At 61.7% G+C, this 17,970-nt stretch overlaps 1 protein-coding gene across 2 annotated transcripts; it reads right to left on the bottom strand.

Moving 5' to 3' along the window:
* Positions 1-432: 432 nt before the first annotated feature.
* Positions 433-17,963, bottom strand: PCSK7 (proprotein convertase subtilisin/kexin type 7). Of its 2 annotated transcripts, none has more exons than XM_075774410.1 (16): positions 17,845-17,963; positions 16,200-16,682; positions 15,580-15,714; positions 15,002-15,167; positions 13,127-13,217; positions 12,562-12,616; positions 10,660-10,798; positions 9,962-10,062; positions 6,687-6,854; positions 5,516-5,623; positions 4,466-4,568; positions 2,860-3,016; positions 2,634-2,728; positions 2,418-2,511; positions 2,037-2,154; positions 433-1,862 (listed from the first exon to the last, which is right to left on the bottom strand). In XM_075774410.1, the coding sequence occupies exons 2-16, from the start codon at positions 16,668-16,670 to the stop codon at positions 1,461-1,463; spliced, it is 2,403 nt and encodes an 800-aa protein (XP_075630525.1). In that variant the 5' UTR covers positions 16,671-16,682; positions 17,845-17,963; the 3' UTR covers positions 433-1,460. The 2 variants fall into 2 exon arrangements, with proteins under 2 accessions (XP_075630525.1, XP_075630526.1); XM_075774411.1 differs by lacking the exon at positions 17,845-17,963 and adding an exon at positions 17,010-17,795.
* Between the last annotated feature and the right edge of the window lie 7 nt (positions 17,964-17,970).

Here is a 17,970-nt window from a genome sequence, read left to right as displayed (position 1 = left end):
GTTTCCTCCCGCTCGCCCGTGGCCGGCAGTGCCGGGAAAGCCGAAGCCACCCGCTGAGAAGCTGTGCAGGTGGCCTGGGCCACGTCTGCTCTTTCTTCCAGCTCCGAACCTGGGAAAAGCAGAGCTGGGGATCAGGCCTTCCCTGCCAGGTTCGGATGGCGCTGTGGGGTGGCTCTGCCCTCTCCCACCGAAGCCGCAGCACCGACCTTCCTCCTCGCTCCTTCCAACGGCTCTAGCCCAGCCCTCGCCTCCCCGTGCCTGGCACAGCCCCGGTTATCACCTCGGAGGGCTGGGAGAGCCAAGCACAGCGTCCCATGGCCCTGGGGCTGGGAGAGCCAAGCACGGCATCCCACAGCCCCGGGAGGTGCTGGGTGACTCACATTTCCACAGCAAGAAAGCGCTGGGATGACAGAGGAGTGATGGATGGGAAAGGAGGGTTTTTAAGACTTTATTTGGAAAGCTACACAAAAGGGCTTTGCTGATTAAAAAACAAACCCCAGCTTTAAAAAAATAAACCAACGAACCCAAAGACATATGAACAAGCCAACCCCGCTTCCAGATGAGCCACTGCCAGAGCAACTCAATCTCTGGTTCCTGGCCCAAAGCAGGCAGCGCCCACAGCCTCGTCCCTCCCGGGCACAAACTGACGCCCCAGCAAGCAGCGGGGAGGCAACCGGGGGAAGCGGCCGCAGTGAGCTTGTGCTGCCACACTAACTGCTGCCAGAGGTGCTCCTTGCCCCCGCTGCAGCAGGGACAGCCCCATCCTGCCCCCCTCCCAAGCAGGAGGGTCGAGAAAGTCCTGCTGCCTTCTGCCTCCCAAACTGCGGGGCCACTTGCATGCCTGTGGGTGACGAGGAGGAGGTGGTGGGGTCAGAGCACAGGGGACAGGGAGCAAGTGCTGGTTTGAGATGCACAAAATGACTCCCCGCTTCTAAGCTGGGCCTAACTGGTGTGTACTGGTCAGCTTCCAGCCCAGTGGCACAGGAAAATGACAGTGCTGCGGGGTCCCTGCCTGCAGAGGCAGCTGCCAGGGGCCCTGCCACATTTTCCAGGCTCACTCTGCAGAAATGAGGGACAAAGCGACGCTTCTTCCCCGCACTGCAAGGCCATGGGAGCCGCAGTGCACGGGGGACTCTGTGCGTAGCTCCGCCACGGCCGCCACACACCCAGGAGGCATCGGTGTGGGGCTTTGCTCCACGCATAAAGGGAAGCCCCAAGTGTCGCTGCAGGGCAGGCTCCATTAGGAATGGGTTTAAGGCTTGCTTTTGTTTTCCAGAGCGAGGGAAAGGGAAGCTCCCCTTCCGCTGCCAGCACTCTTTCTCCTTGTTTCTGAGCCACTTCCAACACCGCCTGCCGCAGGACCCAACGGCGATGGTCCCTGGTGGCTCAGGAAGTCTCTGCTGCCCGTGCTGGGGAAGGACGTACCGAGTGGGAGGGAGGGACGTGGCCCAAACCCCCGGCTAGCAGGTCTGGTGCTCCCTGTCCTCCGAGAGTAGCTCGTCCGTCGCCTCCCGGCCAAGGTACCCTGCTCCAGCGGGGGTGGCCTCGTGGAAGCTTGTGGCTCTGCCGCTGCTGGGAAGTTTGGGGTGGGTGGAGGTCCAGGAGTCCTCCTCCCCCTGGGCAGGCTCCGTGTGCTCACACTCCATCTCGACATCCTCAATGTCCTTCTCCCGGTAGAGCGGGACAGACTCCATCTCCAGGCCGCTCTCCAGGGCTCGGTGCTTCCCTCCCTGCTGGTACCATCTGCAGGCGGTGGAGCCGTTGCAGGTCAGGTCAAGCCCCACGTTGTTCCTGGTCAGGCAAACCTCCAGCGTGTAGTAGAAAGTCCAGAACACGGCAAAGCATCCCAACAGCAGGAGGGTCTGCAGAGGAGGAAAGCCCTGAAGAAACAAAGCCCACAGCCACCCCAGAGCCCTGCCCTGCTGCCCAGCGGAGAGGGCAGATCGCCGGGAGGATCAGCCACGCCAGCTCCGCTCCTCCAGTCCCTCCTGCGCGTTGGCCAGCCGGCAGTCTCCCCGGCCCGCAGGCAGGCTCACCTTGAGGGTGTTGGCTGTGATTGTGTAGCGCTGCTCCTCAGGGATCTCCAGCCCCGGAGGGCAGGGCAGGGAGAAGTCACTGCTCAGGTACTGCCCGCTCATGGCTTCCTCCAGCAGCCTGGGGGACAGAGGCACCCCGTGAGGGTCCCGCAGGCAGGGCTGCTCCAAGGAGGGTCCCAAACGCCCACAAAGGGTCTGGAGCGCCTCTTCCACCACTGAGGGTTGCCCTCCCAGATCAGCGGCTGGGCTGCAGCCGCACCCTGCCGTGCACCTCACAGCCATGCTGCTCCAGCCGAGCAGCTCCTGTGCAGAGAGCTCTGATAATGCCCCTGAGCCCTCCATCTTCCATCTCCGCCCTGAGACGGGGTTGTGGTGTCCTACCTCTGCCGTTCCTTCATCTCCATCGGGGACCAGGAGGAGCCGTACAGGGTCAGCTGCCACTGCTTCAAGGTCCCAGGCCTCAGGCTTTCGTCTCCTGAGGAAGAAACAGGTTGGATCAGCGGGGAACCCTCCCACTCGGCTGGGCGGCACCGCACGGCGGCTCCCCAGGACACAGCAGGGAGCTGCCGCCACCGCCCCGTGGAAGGCGGGACTCACCGATGTCCCTGATGACCAGTCTGTACGTGCCCTGTGCTTCCTCGCCCCAGCACCGGACCGTGGAGAAGGTCCAGTCAGCAAAGCCATTGGGATCCCTGCCAAAGGGTGAGGGGAAAAACCCATGAAAGGGTAAGGTAGCCTGCGCCACGAGGCTGGGCACAGGCCCTGGCTGGGTGTCCCGCTCTGCGGCGTGAGCCTCCGCACCCCCGTCCCCCCCGGTGCTTACGAGTCCATGCTCCTGGTGGTCCCTATCAGCGACATCATGCCGCTGGGGCAGAAGAGCCTGATCTCCAGGTTGCCGCGGCGGGGATGGGTTATGGTGACGGTGACTGCCACGTGCTCCAGGGTTCTCATGCCGGAGAGCTCCAGGTCGGCGGTGGTGACTGGTAAAAGGAAGGCAGGGTTTGCCGAGGCTGGTGGCCGGGACAGAGTCCCCGCTTCCAGCTGGCCCTAAGGGGCTGCTATGCCAGTCAGCAGGACACACACGCTCGTCTCTGCCTCCTCCCGTGCCCGCCCAGAGCGCTTTGGCCACTGGGATGAAATAACACCTCACCCTTCATCAAATCCTTCCTGCCCTGGATTTGTGCCAGCTTTTGGTGGCCCCAGAGGCTGCTCTGAACCCAGAGTTACGCAGGAGCCAGGTTGGGAAAGAGGACTGGGATGAGAAGCCCGGTGTCCATCTCAAACCACGGACACTGACAGCCCCAGAGCTGCTAATTATAGCACAGGAAACCCTGGCACGCTTCAGAGAGGATTTCAGCCTGAGGCTCGGCATCCTCCCGGCCCAGCGGCAGGTGGGTGCTCCCCCACATCTTCTAAGCAGGGAGGTGGGCGCACCCCAGGACCGGCCTGCAGTGCCAGCCAGCACGCTCCCCGGGGCCACGGGGGGAAAGGGTTAACTCCGAGTCAGCCTGCGGTACCTGGGGGACAGTAGTGCCCCCAGCCACACATACTTCTCCAAAGCGCCTCTTTTCTGCCTCTCCCACACTCCGCTGGCTGCCCAGCTTTCAGCTCACAACTCCTTTTAGGGCAGAAGGAGCTGCCTGAGCCCCAGCCCTCTCCTCTGAGGCAGAGCGGCAGGGACAGGAGAGAGGGTGAACGTGTGCCCGGCACCAGCCCAGCATCTCCTCAGCCTGCAGCAAGCAGGGAGGGAGGGACAGGACCACCTGCAAGGGGGTGCTGGCCTGCTGAGCCCCAAACTCTTTCCAGGGAGGTCTCTGTCCCGGGGAGGAGCCTGCGGGCGCTGCCAACCCCCAGCACCTCTGCCAGGAGCTGCAGCAAGGGGCGCAGGGCCAGGCCCCCCGGGACAGCATCCCCGGTGGGACAGGGAAGGGACCGTTGGCCAGCCTGGGCGCCAGAAGCTGTGCCCGGCCTGAGAGCCAGGCCCTGCTGGGGGGCCAGGAAGGGCTTGGGGCCGAGCTGTCCTTCCCACTGGTAGCAGCCGGAGCAGCGCCTTGTTTATGTGGACAGAGGCTGGCCAAGTCGGGAGCTGGAGCATTACCTAAAATGGTCAAAGCCAGAGGAGCAGGTTTGGCTACTGCCCAGCCTGGCCACGCTCACTAATGCCTGTCTGGCCCCTCAAAGCCATCAATCTAGGGGATGGAGTTATGGGGAGGGGACCACATCAACAGACACAGATCCCCTGGGGATGGGCAGCAGGAAGAGAGAGAAAAAGCCCAGGCAGCCCAACACTTAACCCCTTCGTGGCCTCAGACAGCCCAGGACTTGCCCTGCCAGGCCGTCAGCGTGCCTGGCTGCACCCCGCGCCAGCGGGAATGGGCTGGATCCCCAAACTCGGTGTGCGTGCCCTCCCGTGGCACACCTGCTCTTACCGTTCCAGGTGACCTCCAGCTCCTGCGGGAGTAAGGGGATGGTCCTGCCTTCCTTCAGTGCAGGGCTCACGTACGAGGCGAGGTACGGGACGGACTCCCAGATCTGTCAGGGGAAAGGAGAGGATTCTGCATGAGGTTGCACCCTCCCCGTACGTCCACCTCTCAATCTCCCACTGCTCTTGCAAGCTGCTCCTGTCCATAGCACACCTAACGCGTGTGGACGTGGGTTTAGCCTGGGACCAGGCCGAGGGCCTCTCCTGTGCAGCACACATGGGCTGCAGCGAGCACCACAGGGCTGGAGAGGAGTGTCCGCATGCCTAGGAGTGGAAGGAAAGCAACTGCCTGCGGGCTGGAGTGGCAGATCAAGGCTCAGAACTCCTCAGCTCTGGGTTTGTCTCCACCCGAGTGGCTTTGAGCAGTTACCCGAAGCCATTTCGTTTCAACCCAGGGCACGGTGGGGCAGGAAACACAGCAGAACTCAAAGGCCTGAGAGAAGAGAGAGCAGCCTGGAAGTCCCTGTGAGAGAGGAGGCATTGCTGGCAACCGGCAGCGACCCGGCACAGCTGCGCGATGCTCTACGCACGAGCGAGGACCAAGTGCCAAAGGGATGCGCCCTGGTCTCCACGCGACAGGAGGCACAGGGAGGAAGAGATGGGGATGCCCCTGCCTGCTCTGACCACACCGCTCCCTCGGCAGCCCCCGGGACACGGAGCCCAGAGTGGAACCTGCTGCGTAGGGAGGAAGGTGCTGGGGCTGCTGAGGGAGCCATGAATCAGAGCTGTCCTCTCCCCCCAGTGAAGGCTCTTGCCCATGGCTATATATAGTGCTGAGAGAAGCTCGGGGGCAGGTTTCAGGCATTACTGAAAGCCTCATTACTTCATACCAAAAGCAGCCTAATAGCGAGGGCCGGCGGATGAATGGGCAAAGCGCTGGCCCTGAACCGCAACAACGTCACCCCATGGCGTTGCCAGTACGGGACCCGTCCCTGCCTCAGGGCTGGGTTGGCTCTACGTGGCTCCGGGGCATGCCCGGGGCAGGGAGGGGAATTACCTTGGCAGCGTTAACCAGCCTCCAGGCGTTCAGCAAGCCGAAGCCGTGCTGATGGCTGTGGCTGAAGCCGGCCTGGTTGACGTCCCACTTCGCGTGACGATCCTCGTACTGAAAAGAAACGCGTGACGCTCTCGTTACCTTGGGGGATGGCGGCAGCCCTGCAAACCCAGAATAAAGGGAACCGGGCCTGAAGGGAAGGAGGCTCAGAAATATCCCACAGCAGCAGGGAAGCGAACCCACATGGCCTTATTAGAAAGAAACAGGTTGACCTTTGTTTGAAATAAGTCCCAGGACAAACAGGCTTCCCAGCTCCTCAGAAAGGAAATCAAGCAGCACGAAAGGGCACAAATGCCTCTGCTCTGAAACATCCCAGCTGCTCCCTGCCGCCCGAGCCACAGGCTGTGGGATGGCAGAAGCCTTGGGGAAGAAGGAACCGAACCCTTTAAATCAACAAGAGCTGGGCCAGGACAGATCTGGGTCCCATCACTTATCAGGTTGTAGTACTCCAGCAACGCTGGCTTGCAGTTGTGGAAAACACTGCCCTGTGCCAAAGCGAGTACAGCATTAGCTGGACGCGGACTCCTGCTCCCCAGAGGGGTGCGGAAGAAGCCCTGTCCCTAAGCCGAATCGGGCAGCTCCACTCAGTTCCCACTCCTGCCTCTGAGTCGAGGTGGAGCAAAAGGTCTGCTGCTGAGCTCTCCGTTATGTCTGTTTTCAAGATCCTGACTCTCCAGAGAGCCTGAGGAAAGGGCAGGGCAGAGCTCCACACTTTCCCACAGCACGGACTGCAGGGTGGCATCACGGACATGCGTGCTGGCCGGCCCTCCCTTCGGCTGGGCCAGCCGCATCACACGTGCACACACACTCCCGGTGTCTGCGGGTGAGGCACGGTGAGCCCCTGGAAGACCTGTACGCTGCAGATGGAGGCATTCCTGGAGCAAATACCCCATTTGTTATCATGACAGAGGAAAATGCCTCAGCCGCATTCCTGAGAGGAACAAGGGGTGAGGGGAAAACGCAATTCCTTTGCTGGGAGCCAGACAACCGAGAGATTTACAGAAGGGCAGACAGACATAAACAAAGATGTGCGCAGCAGGACCTCGGCTGTCCTGCAGCATCCCTGAAGGGCAGCAGGAGGGAGGGAGGGAGGGAAGGAGAGAGCGCCGCTCACCTTCGTGGCAGTGAAGACAATGATGTGCTGGACGTCTCGCCAGGTGAGACACGGCCGCACCTGCAGCATCAGCGCGATCATCCCAGCTGCAAGGGGAGCGGCAGCAGACGTCCCCGTGTGACCCTCTGTGCAGCCTGTGCCCTTCTGCAAATCCCAGTCTGTTGTCACCTGCCGAAGAAGAGGAGAGATGCCTCCTGTCAGGCCACTGTTTGCCACGCTGGGCTGGCTGGCACACATACTGGAGCAGCTGAGCATGCAGCCCCGGCCTTGAGCTGTGCCCTGGCCACACCAGCTCCACCGGCAGCCCACGCTCAGCCTGTGACACAACTGCTGGCGAAAGCCCTGGGGATGCAGGCTAGCGTGCCCCCCACGCTACGCAGATGGGGGCTCGGGGGCTCCCCACCATCACCCTGGAGGCAACTAGGAAACAAGCAATGCCCGAGCACAGGGGGCAGGAACAGGGCCAGCAGCCACGCTCCTGGCAGAGAGCAAGGCAGATGGTGGAAAGCTCGCGAGTGAGGGCAGCCTGCGTGCCCTGCGCGGAGGCCAAGCTCCTCATTTACTGCAAGAGCACCCCAGCAGCGTGCCGGATTATTATTTGCTGTGGACAGTGAAAACCTTCTCCACTGCAGGATGCCTTTGGCCGGGCTGAGCTGACTGTCCTGGGGAAGAGAGGAGCTAACCCAGCCCTTGCTGCACCACTGCTACAGCAATTACAAGGGCGCTTTGTGCAGCCAGCAGCGCGTTTCCTTGCTCTGCCAGGCAGCCAGCCCAGCCAGGCACGTCTGTCTCAACGCCGTCTGCCCCAGGTGAACAGATGGGAAAGCGGGGAGAGGGGTGCGAGGTTTTGCACAGAGAGGGAATCAGAGCGTGACAGCCCAGGCAGGGGAGAGCATTGCTACACGCAGTGCTGGGTGATAGAGCTGCACTCCTCTGCACTGTGCCAGGGCACGCAGCAGCCTTTAAAGGGAACCAGAGACTCACACAACACCTACACACCCCTTCCTAAGAGATTTGCCATGCCAGAAGGAAAAGCAGGGATTGCAGCTGAGCGCACATGCTCCCTCGCACAGGGACACCTCCGGCCTCTCTGCCGTCACAGAGAAACGGGCAGGGAAAGGTGAGCTGGGGCAGCACCCAGTCCGAAGCACACCGAGACCAGCATCCAGAGTCCGACCCCCTCTGTAGAAGGCTTTCAGACAAAACGAGAAAGTTCTCTGGATGCTCAAGGATTCACCCTCTGGAAGAAAGACAGGGGGAGGTGGTCCTAAACCCCCTGCCTGCATGAACTGCATTTATTCCCTCTGTCTCCCAGCTGTCTCTTCTGTAGGGGCAGCTTCCCCCCAGGCAGGAGGGAGGAATTTGCAGCACACGAGCTTTCTTTCTCTCTGTGGTTGCTGAGATCAGGCTGGGAGATGGGAGGGATGGCCAGAGATCCCATTGTCCTTCCTCAGCCAAGACCAGAATGACAACAAGAGCAGGGCAGCAGCAGGGGGAGAGGGTCAGGGATTAGCTGCTGAAGAGCCTGGAAACGTTTCCCAGACAGTTCCCAGCCAAGACATGGGTACCCTGCAAAAACCAGCACAGGGTGGGAAGGACAACACCACAGCTCCCCAGTCGAGAGCTATGGCCCTATGCTGGGAGCTGTGCAGGGTACTCCGGGCACACGCACAGAGCCTTGCTGCCTTCGGACCAAAACACCAATTCAAACGAGCTGCTGCTGCTCCCATAGGGACCTCAAGCTCACCATAAAGAGTCCTGGGACACCCTGGCTTCAGGGACAACGCAACCCAGTTGAGAAGCGATGAACACAGATCGTTTCCTTTGGAGAGCAAGAGCAACTGGGCCTGAACTAAGCAGCTTCAGGGGAAACTCAAGGCAGGTTCAGTTTGGGACCTTCCTCATCTTCGCTGCTGGCCGCAGGGTCACCGGAGCACAACCGGGCCTCTGCAGAGGATTCGTACGGGACTGTACAGCGCACGCAGAGCCTCAGAAGAGGCACTGCAAGGTTCCCAAATTATGCCACCTCACTGCAAACCGAATGTGTCCATCTCCCTGGGCTCCCCACAGGGGGACAGCCCGCACTGCCAAAAGCTGTAGGTTTCGGTGCCTTCTATGCTTGACTCCATAACGTTCTGCCAGCTGTTAACAACCTCAGCTTGCGCTCGGACACTGCATGTCCTACAACATATGCCCTAAGCAGCACGAACTTTCAGAAGGAAATGGAGCTAGTGCCAGAAGCTGTATTAAATTCTTCCCATTAAGGAAACCACACAAAGTTTATAGTCTGGTAAAAGAAAAAAACCCAGCAGATGGCTGCTGAGAAGTTAACTCTGACACCACTGAAGCACAGCTAAAGGGCATTTAGGAGCAGACTATCCTCTGGAACAAGGGGCGTACAAGTTTGAACACGGCACAGGCTGGCTAAAGGAGCGATCGTGGCACTGCAAAGAAGCAGGACAGCTCTCTGGCACGTGCCGCGCCTAGGCTACATGTGGCATCTCGTCCTGGCTCCTCGATGGAATACCAGCGCCTGCGTTGGTGTCCCATAAGGCCAGTATTTGAAATGAAGGCTCTGGACTGCAAGAGCAGCTTGCCGAGTCCCAACCGGGTGACTGAGGAGCCCAGGCTCTCCCTGTTCCCCCGGTTCACCCAGCACGCGGGGAAGCCTGTTTGACAAGCCTGGATTCGGCTCCTCTCAGAGCCACAGCTGCACGTCCCTGCTCGCAGGAGCACCTTAGACACCCTCCCCTCATCTGTCAAGCCCCCCGAGACCCCTGAGCACATGCTGCTGGTGCTGATCTGCCTCTGGGACAGGGACAACACAACCCCAAAGAGTCAGGCCTGGGAGCCAGCGACGCTTACAGCAAGCTGCAGAATCAGAACGGGTCACAGCCACACGGGCTGGTTAGCCTGGCAGCCCCCTGAGTGCACCAGCACCAAGGGAGGAACGTGCTGGGTCAGGCCCGGGGCTGGCAAAAAACAGGCCCGGCTGCTTGGCTCGGGCAAAAAGGACATTTTGTTGACAAGAAGTCATTTTTTGGCAAAAAAAGGAAAAGCTGATAAAAATATTCTGAAAAATTCAGCTAGGAGAGGCACACGTGCCAGAAGAGAGCAGGAGCTGGGGCCAAGTAGTTTAAAGAGCCCGATGCTGCCCCGAGCCCTGCCCCTCCCCGTGCTTGTCCGTGGTCCCGCATCCCTTTGGAGCGAAAGCAGGGCGGGCAGGCATGGCCAGCAGAGCCCAGGGGAAGACGCGTGCCTTGCGTGGTACTCACGATGCTCCTCATCATCTTGTCCCCGCCGCTGAAGGTCACCGCTAACATGGAGGCACATTCCTCGGCGTAGAACGGCATGGAGCCCGTCTCGTCCACCGCCCCTGGGAAAAAGTGAAAGGCATCGACCGTATGAAGCCTCTTCTGTTTTAACTGCTGACATTGCAAGGTGTGGAGCCCCTGAGAACCCGTCCTGCTCACTGCACTTTCTCACAGGCTGGGAGCCGGGCAGGGAAACGGGACCCAAGCCTGCATTTCTCACGGCTGGAAGATCTACAGGAAAGGCAGCCATAATAAATAACCTTCCGCTGTGCTTAGTATTACACAGATCTTCTACCCCTCATGCAGCTTCTGCCCTTGAGAAAAGGGATTAGATGTTTCTTTTCTAACACACATGGTGGGAATGCTGCATTTCGGGTCGCTCCCTCAGCACGGCAGCGTGTCTGTCCCAGCCCCAGCAACGGAGGCCGGAATGCGGGCAAGAATTTCTTTGGCCTCCTTTTGCTCTGTAGGTCAAAAGAAAACTGTGGACTTGAGGGCTGAAACCCAGCACCCCCTACACACTGCCACGTTCATTCCCAGAGGACAGATGCTTTCCCACAGATTCCCACTACCCAGCCAGCTTCCAGCTGGGCAGGTTTTTTAGGATGATATCCTTTTCCCAGCTGGGAAGGAACGAGACAGAAGACACACGCACTCACCTATCGTCACAGTGTAGATGGAGTTGGCATAACCATCGTAGTTGCAGTTGTCGCTGTGTTGCCCGCCATTGCCACTGGCCACGACGAAAATGCTCCCGAAGCCCCTGCGACCCGCTATCACGCCATGCTGCAGGGCGGCCTGCGCAGAAGGAATCGTGGCTGGTCAGGTCACGGAGGCAGGCGAGCCCTTCCCATGCCCTTCCCTGCTGACCCCAGAGGGCTTCACGTGTGGCTGTGAGCAGGGGAAGCTGCTCTCCCGGGGGGAGTGGGGCTCTCCCGGACCTCGCGGCGCACCTCGCTGCTAAGCTAGGCACAGGCGGATGCGTGCACCTCTCCCAAGCTGCCTGCGCCAGGCACAGGACGTGCTGGAAAGCTCTGTCCCGGCATCTCCCTCCAGTAACCTGAGTCCACGCTCTGAGATTTCAATAACCAGCCCTGCCAAGTACTCGGGGTGATAGCCACAACCCCCTCTCCGGGCCCTATTTCACCCGGCTAGCAGCGTCAGGGAGTTGTGTCTGCTAGAGCCCCGACCAGACAGCGAGATTCCAGAGCGAGCGTGTTACAAAGGCAGCGATGCAGCCAGCGTCTGGGCTGGGGAATGGCTGATCTATAGCTCACTATGATTTTAAGTGGATTCTGCATTAAAAATAAAAAGAGAAAAAGGAAAAGCAACCTTCCAGGCAACGACAGCACAAAGACTGACCAGCATTTGAACTCCAGAGCAAGCACAGCAGCCCTAGCCCTCCCGAATTCAGCAGGGCTCGCTCTGGAGCTGGCTCTTCCGGAGCACCAGGGCTTTCCCGCAACAGAGATTACCCCAACATGGCCGCTGCCTTCTGCAAGGCCCCAGCCTCCACATACGCTTGGGCTTTGCCTTTGCTGAGAAACACAACTACACCAGCCCCACTTGGGAAGCGCATTTCCAGGCTGACACCTTGCACAGACGTCATTCCCGCCTAGGTAAAGGGTACGCGTCTAATGGAGGAGCAATAAAGCAATCCCACCAGAAAACAACCCTCCTCTCTGCCCTCCCTTCGGCTGGTGGAGGCACATACTGCCTTGGCCAGAAAGCCCTCCAGACATCCTGGTGTGGTAAAGCAAGCTCTGCTTGCATGCTGTGTCCCAGAGCTTGTTACAGCTGCCTCTGCACGCAGGCAGAGAATAAATTAACTTGCAGAACTGGAAACCATTTGTCATCACGAACCAATAGCTCAGCTGTCAGCATCGCTCCGAACAGCACAGTAACTGCTATCTTGCGGTTAGAAAAGCACAGCAGAAGGCTGCCAAGCAAAAGGGAAATTCGGCAGAACCACATCCCAGGAGCGACGCAGTGCCAGTTCTGGGGCCCCCTCAGTGACCCCTCACTGCGGCACCTGGGCAGCGGGAGCCAGGCGCAGGCAGCAGCAGTTCTGCGGCGCGGGCAATGCGAGGATGCCTTAAAGGCCCAGGAGGGAGCAGCCTCAGCTCTGGCTCTTCCTGCGGCCCCCCGAGAGGGAATGCAGCCCTCGCGTCAGCCCCTTATTTACTCCTAGCATTCGAAGGCATGCTCCTTGCCTCGAGAACCGCCCTTAGCACGGGGAATACTCAGTCTCCTGAGCGGAGAGCGTCCCTCAGGTTGCCAAAGTTGTTGGAATAATGCCATGGGTTGCGAAAGAGCATTTTCGTGCTGGAACCAGCCTCTCCTTGGAAAGCTCATCTAATTCTGCCCGAACGCTGCACTCCCACAGCAACATCACCTCTCCCCACCCCACAGTAAGATGCAACACCTCCGTTGGCAGCGACAGAAGCAAACGTGCGCTGCGCCACAGCGACGTCCCTCCTCGCCTGTCCAGGCAGGCCAGAAACCACAAGCACCAGAGGGGCAGCCCAGGGGTGACCCGTGCTGCTGGGAGTGTTTTTTACCTTTCCCAGTTGATGGGGGCCATCCACAGTTTTCCCATCGTCATCTGGACCCCAGCTGCAAAGGGAGACACCATGAAGCGACCGCCCCAGGAGCTGCAGACAGCAACTCTCCCTCCCATTACGGGGAGCTACAAGCAGCCACCAGCTACTCCCAGCATTACGACCGGGATCGGATCGGAGGGCGCTGTGCTTTCCCATCCGTCAGGTTGGCCCCTCGCTGCTGGGATATTGCTGTCATGTTTGCACTGTGCCCCTGGGTCAGATTCCAGCGGGCAGAATGTTTGATTTTTATTTAACTACCAGCTTCTCACACATTCCGGTCCCCATCACCACAGCGGGGGGGGGGACAGTGCCCCTCCAGCTCAGCCAGTCTGCGGGAGGTGCTGGAGCAGCGCTCCGAAGGAGGCCAAGTACAGCCTGGGCCAGCTCTCCAGCAATAACAAGAATATCGATGTTTCTCTTCACAGTGGTAACAAATGCGCCTGACTGCAGAGCCCCCAAGACAGCCTGACCGCACCAAGCCCAGGTATTCCCGCTGTGGGACACGCTCGGCTCAGGGGCTCACCTGCAGCTGTAGATGTCGTTGATCTGATAGTGCTTGTTGAAGGCGATGGCCTCCATGCTGTCGGTGAGGGGTCCATCCAGCACTCGGATGCCTGCAGGACAAAGGACAACGAAACGTGACCGAGGCGGATCAAAGCAAGCTGCATAAACAGTGCAGATGCATTCCTTGGTGAGTTCACACCAAGGACGCTCGCTCTTCCAGCCTGACGGAACCAGATCTCCCGGAGCTGTGACCCTGCAGATCAATCCGCAGGGGCTGAATGCGCATGAGGGGTCGTAGGCGCACACTCACGCACGGCTCCACGTCCTCTGCTGGACACAGCTCTTCTGCAGAGCAAGTCCTCCACCCCCACTGCCAGAACCAAGCTGATGACAGTGACAGCACAACCGAATGCCAGCTGGGCCCACTCCTGTGCACCCCTGAGCCCCCCTACCCCAAGTGCTGCTCTCTGGGGGCTTCTTTGCATTCCATCCTCAATTATCCTGCTCATTTTCAGGGGTAGTCCTTGCCTGGAGCAATTGCTTCCCCTTCCAAGTCACCAAAGAGCCCGGCATCGCTTTGGGATGGACGGCACGCTTGCCCGCTGAGGGAAGGGCTCAGGAGACACAGGACGCCCCAAGTACTGCGCTCAGAGCAGGAGGGCAAGGCCACCTCTCCAACAGAACCAACGAAGGCTCAACACTGAGTTTTCAGCGACACAAACCATTGATAATTACAGTTCTGCATCACAGTTTAGGCTGGCAAAGGACGTTACAAATGGAAGCCAGGCACACGTCTCAATTAAGCCTATTTATAAACAGTGCGACCGCCCACCCATCTCAGCTCTCGCCTGACACAGCACACGCGGCTTTTTACTGTCACATCTGAGCCTCTCCCGTGGAGCAGCGGAGCGGCCCTGCCGGCCCCAGCACTTCCACGCTGCCAGGGCGGTACCCCTGTCGCCCCGCAGAGCTGGAGGCTGCCCCGCTGTGCCCACCCTGCAAGGCCGGGCACAGCTTTGGGGACTCAAAACCCAAGTGCCAGGTCCCGCCTGAGCTGCCCAGGGTTAAACCCTCCATATTCCCCATGCCGCGGTCAAACTACGAGCTCGTCTTTTCTTCTGCCAGCTGGGCTTCGCTAGCAGCGTCTGCGTGCAGCCTCCCAGGCCGGCCGGAGCTCGGGAACCCTGCTGTGCCGCGGTCAGGGTGGTTGCTCAGGGAGCGCCCCATCGGGGAGGGGCAGGGCAGGGCCGCAGAGCCGCCCGCAGTGCCCCTGGGCCAGGTCCCGACCCCCAGCACCCTGCTGGCACCCCGGGGCCCACCCGCCGGCACAGCCTGGGAACGTGGCACCATCTGCCGGGTACCGAGAGAATCACGGCGCAGCAGCACCGTCCTCTGCTCTGCCAGGGACCCGTCCACGGAGATCTCGCCTCCCTCCGTGAAGGGGTGCGAGAGCTGCAGAGGCCACAGCGGCACGCTCCCAGGCTTTGCAGGGGAGAGACGCGCAGCACCCTGTCCACCCGACCACTGCAGAGCCGAGACCGAGGGCCCGGGGCCAGCAAACGTTTGCTTCCCCGGTGTCTCCAGAGACAGCCTGCAGCGTGGTGTGTCGGCGTACGTTTGCCTGGCTTCAGCTGCGCGGTACGGACACGCATCTGCCGAAAGCTCTGTGGCTGGGCAGGAGGAGTGCCGGGAATACTCTGGAAAAGCTGACGCAGCACACACCTCTGCTGCTGTGCCAGGAACCGGCTCCTCTGGAGAGGAGATCAGGCAGACGCCGGTTCCTCCCTCTGACAGACCAACCCTGGCTGACTCAGAGCCGCCTGGGCCACACCACCCTTCCCACGGAGCCGTGCCCTGGCCCCACAGAATTGGGGGTGCTGCAGCACGTGCCTACCTGCGATGCGGCTCCCGTAGGCAACTCCCACTGTGCAGAAGCTGTTGTTTGGCACGGCGGCAATCTCCCCGGCGCAGCGGGTCCCGTGGTGGTTGCCATTGTCCTCGTCAGGGTGAGGCATAGGGTCGGGATCGTTGGAGTTCAAGTCGTAGCTGCCTTCCGGGCTCTGAAAACAGACCCATGGCAGCGATTCAGGGCTCTGCTCTCCTCTCTTTGGAAAAAGCAGGACTTGGGAGCGTGTTACGCAGGCTGAAACAGCCCGGAAGTCACGGGAACTTAGAGGCTGCTTCCACGCAGGGCTGCAGCTCAACACTGCTATCTGCTGCTGTGGGAAAGGGACTGATGGAGGCAGCTTTAGCAACTGCTGTAGGTCAGAGGGAGGCCAGCTCTCACATCTAAGCAGCACAAAGGCTGGTAACCCTGCCAGCTGGGTGCAAAATCTCCCAGGGAACGGTTTGTGGCTGGTGCTTCCCGCCCTGGCCGAGCCCAAGTTCAGCAGCCGAGCACTCACACACTCGTGCCGCCTTGCCCGGCCTCCAGCCTGCCCTCGCACCCGCCATCGCGGAGCCGGCACTCACGTAATTTGGCTGTATGTCTTTGATGGTGTGCTCCACGCCGTCATCCACCACCACTACCGTCACACCGCGCCCCGTCACGTTCCGTTCCCAGACGCCTGTGACGTTGATGTCCTTCCCAGGGCTCTTGCGGTTGTTCTAAGCACCAGAAACGACAGCGGAAAAAGCGGAGGAGCGGGTCAGCTGTGAGAAAAGCGGCTCCCAGACCTTTCGGACACGCTGGCTACGGTGTGCAGGGCCGGGGCCAGGCTAGGAGCGCGGGGAGGAGTCACAGGACAGTCCCGGGAGATTTGTTTGACGCGGACAGTGAGCAACAGTCGCTGGCTCGAGCCACAAAGTGGAGCGCCCAGTGCCACAGAGCCGATGCCGCGCTCCAGCCTGCTAACCGTACAGCGTGCCACGGCCGAAACCCCTCCGCCCACCCCAGCGGTGCGCGGCCAGCTGCGGGAGCTGCCTCCTCCCGTTATCGCAGCGAGCACACGGCAGGCAGGGTGAGCTCTCGGCGTGCTTCCTCCTTGCCGCAAGGACAGAAAGCGACCGCTTTAGCTGCCGTGTGACAGCTCGCTTGTGGCCACACAAACAGCCCCACCCGCGAGCGCAATGGGAGCCGGAAGACCACTCACCAGATGCCACTGCTGAGGGTATTTGGGATCGTTAAAGTGCAGGCTGCGTTTGGAGCGTTTCAGAAGCTTCTGTTCCGAGTGCCACCGCACGCTGTCGTGCTGTGCAAACAAAGTGTCCACCGACCTCCTTATTGCTTCGGGTTCGCTTGCCGCCTGGCCGTCGGGCTGGTAGGTGAAGAGGTAATGGCCCTTGAGCTCCCCGACGCGGCCCATGTTCACCAGCCCCGCGGTCCGGGCCAGCTCCTCCGCCCGCTGCTCCAGCTCCTCCTCGGGAGCTTCCAAGCTGACAGCCCACATCAGCTTGCCATGCCGGGCGGCATCAGTGCCGGCAGCGCACTCCCCGCCGCAGGCCAGTCCGTCTGACGAGGCGAGGGGGATCCAGGCGGCACTCAGCCAAAGGCACGTGTGGATACAGAGCGTGGCCTCCATCCCTGCGCTCCATAGCGGCACCCTCCACTTCCAATGCGGCATCAGACAGGCGGGCTGCAAGCGGCAGAAAATAAAAACAGTGAGAACCTCTTCTGACCCGGAACAGCGCGGCCACGGCCTCACCTGAAGGTCCCACGGGCAACGCCGGCACACCTGGGCTTGCCACCACCCCCGCCCCACTGCAGCAGAGAGCCCGTTCCAGGGACACGCCAGCCATGGCGGCTCAGCGGCCGCACCTAGGCCGCGCAGGGATCCATCCTCCCTGCCTGCGGGGCGGTGGCCCCGGGGCCAGAGCACACCGTGCTGCTGACTGGCGGAAGGGGGGCCGCTTCCTTCTCTTGCCGTGGCCCAGCACAGAAACAGTCACGAGAAATGCTGCACCAGGCGCCCGCAGCCGAGAGCCGGTTCCTCTTCTGGGGGAGCCCCAGCGAACTCGTGCCTCGCCTCCTGCGTGGCCGGAGGAACCCGCTTTCACCTGGCGCGGGTAGAAACCACCACCGAGCCCCGGTTCAAGCCCCGTTCCCCGAGCCGTGGCACCGCACGGTGGGGAGGGGAGGGGAGGGAAGAGCCTCCCAAGATCCCGCTCCGTCTCCCACGCCCACGGACGCTGCCCGGAGCTCGACGCCCCCACGCAGTTCCCCCTTAGCGGCTCCCCCAGCCCTTTTCCTCTCCCCATCGCCTTCCAGGCCCCTGACGCAACTCAGCAGCTGCCGTTCGCGCCGGACCCCGCGGCCCGGGTTTCTCTCCCTGAAAGAAGGGCTTTGGCCGCCCGCCCCTGCCTCCGGCGCCTCCGGAGAGCGACCGCGCCCGCTGGAGCCCTACAGCGGGCCGGGGCAGCCCCAGCGCTCCCCGCTCCCCCGGTCCTGGAGCCCAGAGCTCCGGGACGACCCGGGCAGCCGAACGTCGCCGGGCAGCGCTGTGGGCCGGGCCGCTCCCCCCCCCCCCGCCCGCTCCCGGTCCGCCCGCGGACTCCCGGGGCCACGCCGGGCGCCCGCCGCGCCCCTTCCCCGTCCCGCGGGCTGGGCAGGCCGCCCTCCGCCCGGGCTCGGCCCGCGGAGCCCCGGGCCGGTGACTCAGTGGCCGCCGGGCCGGTGACCTCTGCCCGAGCGAGGGGGCGGACAGGGCCCAGGGGCCCGCGGCGCTGCCGGCCGCCCCCCGGCCGTCCCGAGAGCCGCCGCTGCCCGCCCCGTCCCGCCCCGTCCCGCCGGGCGCTCACCGGGCAGGGGCCGGCGCCGCTGCCGGAAGCCCGCGGCCGCTGACAGCGACGTCATATCCTCCCGCGGCGGCGGCCCCCTCCCCGCCGCCAGGGCGGCGCCCGCGGGTCGGACGCGCCGCTCTGCGC

This window comes from Balearica regulorum, chromosome 23 (assembly GCF_011004875.1).
Source record: "Balearica regulorum gibbericeps isolate bBalReg1 chromosome 23, bBalReg1.pri, whole genome shotgun sequence".
Classification (NCBI taxonomy): domain Eukaryota; kingdom Metazoa; phylum Chordata; class Aves; order Gruiformes; family Gruidae; genus Balearica; species Balearica regulorum.
The sequence above is the reverse complement of the archived record's forward strand: the minus strand, read 5'-3'. Positions and strand labels throughout refer to the sequence as shown.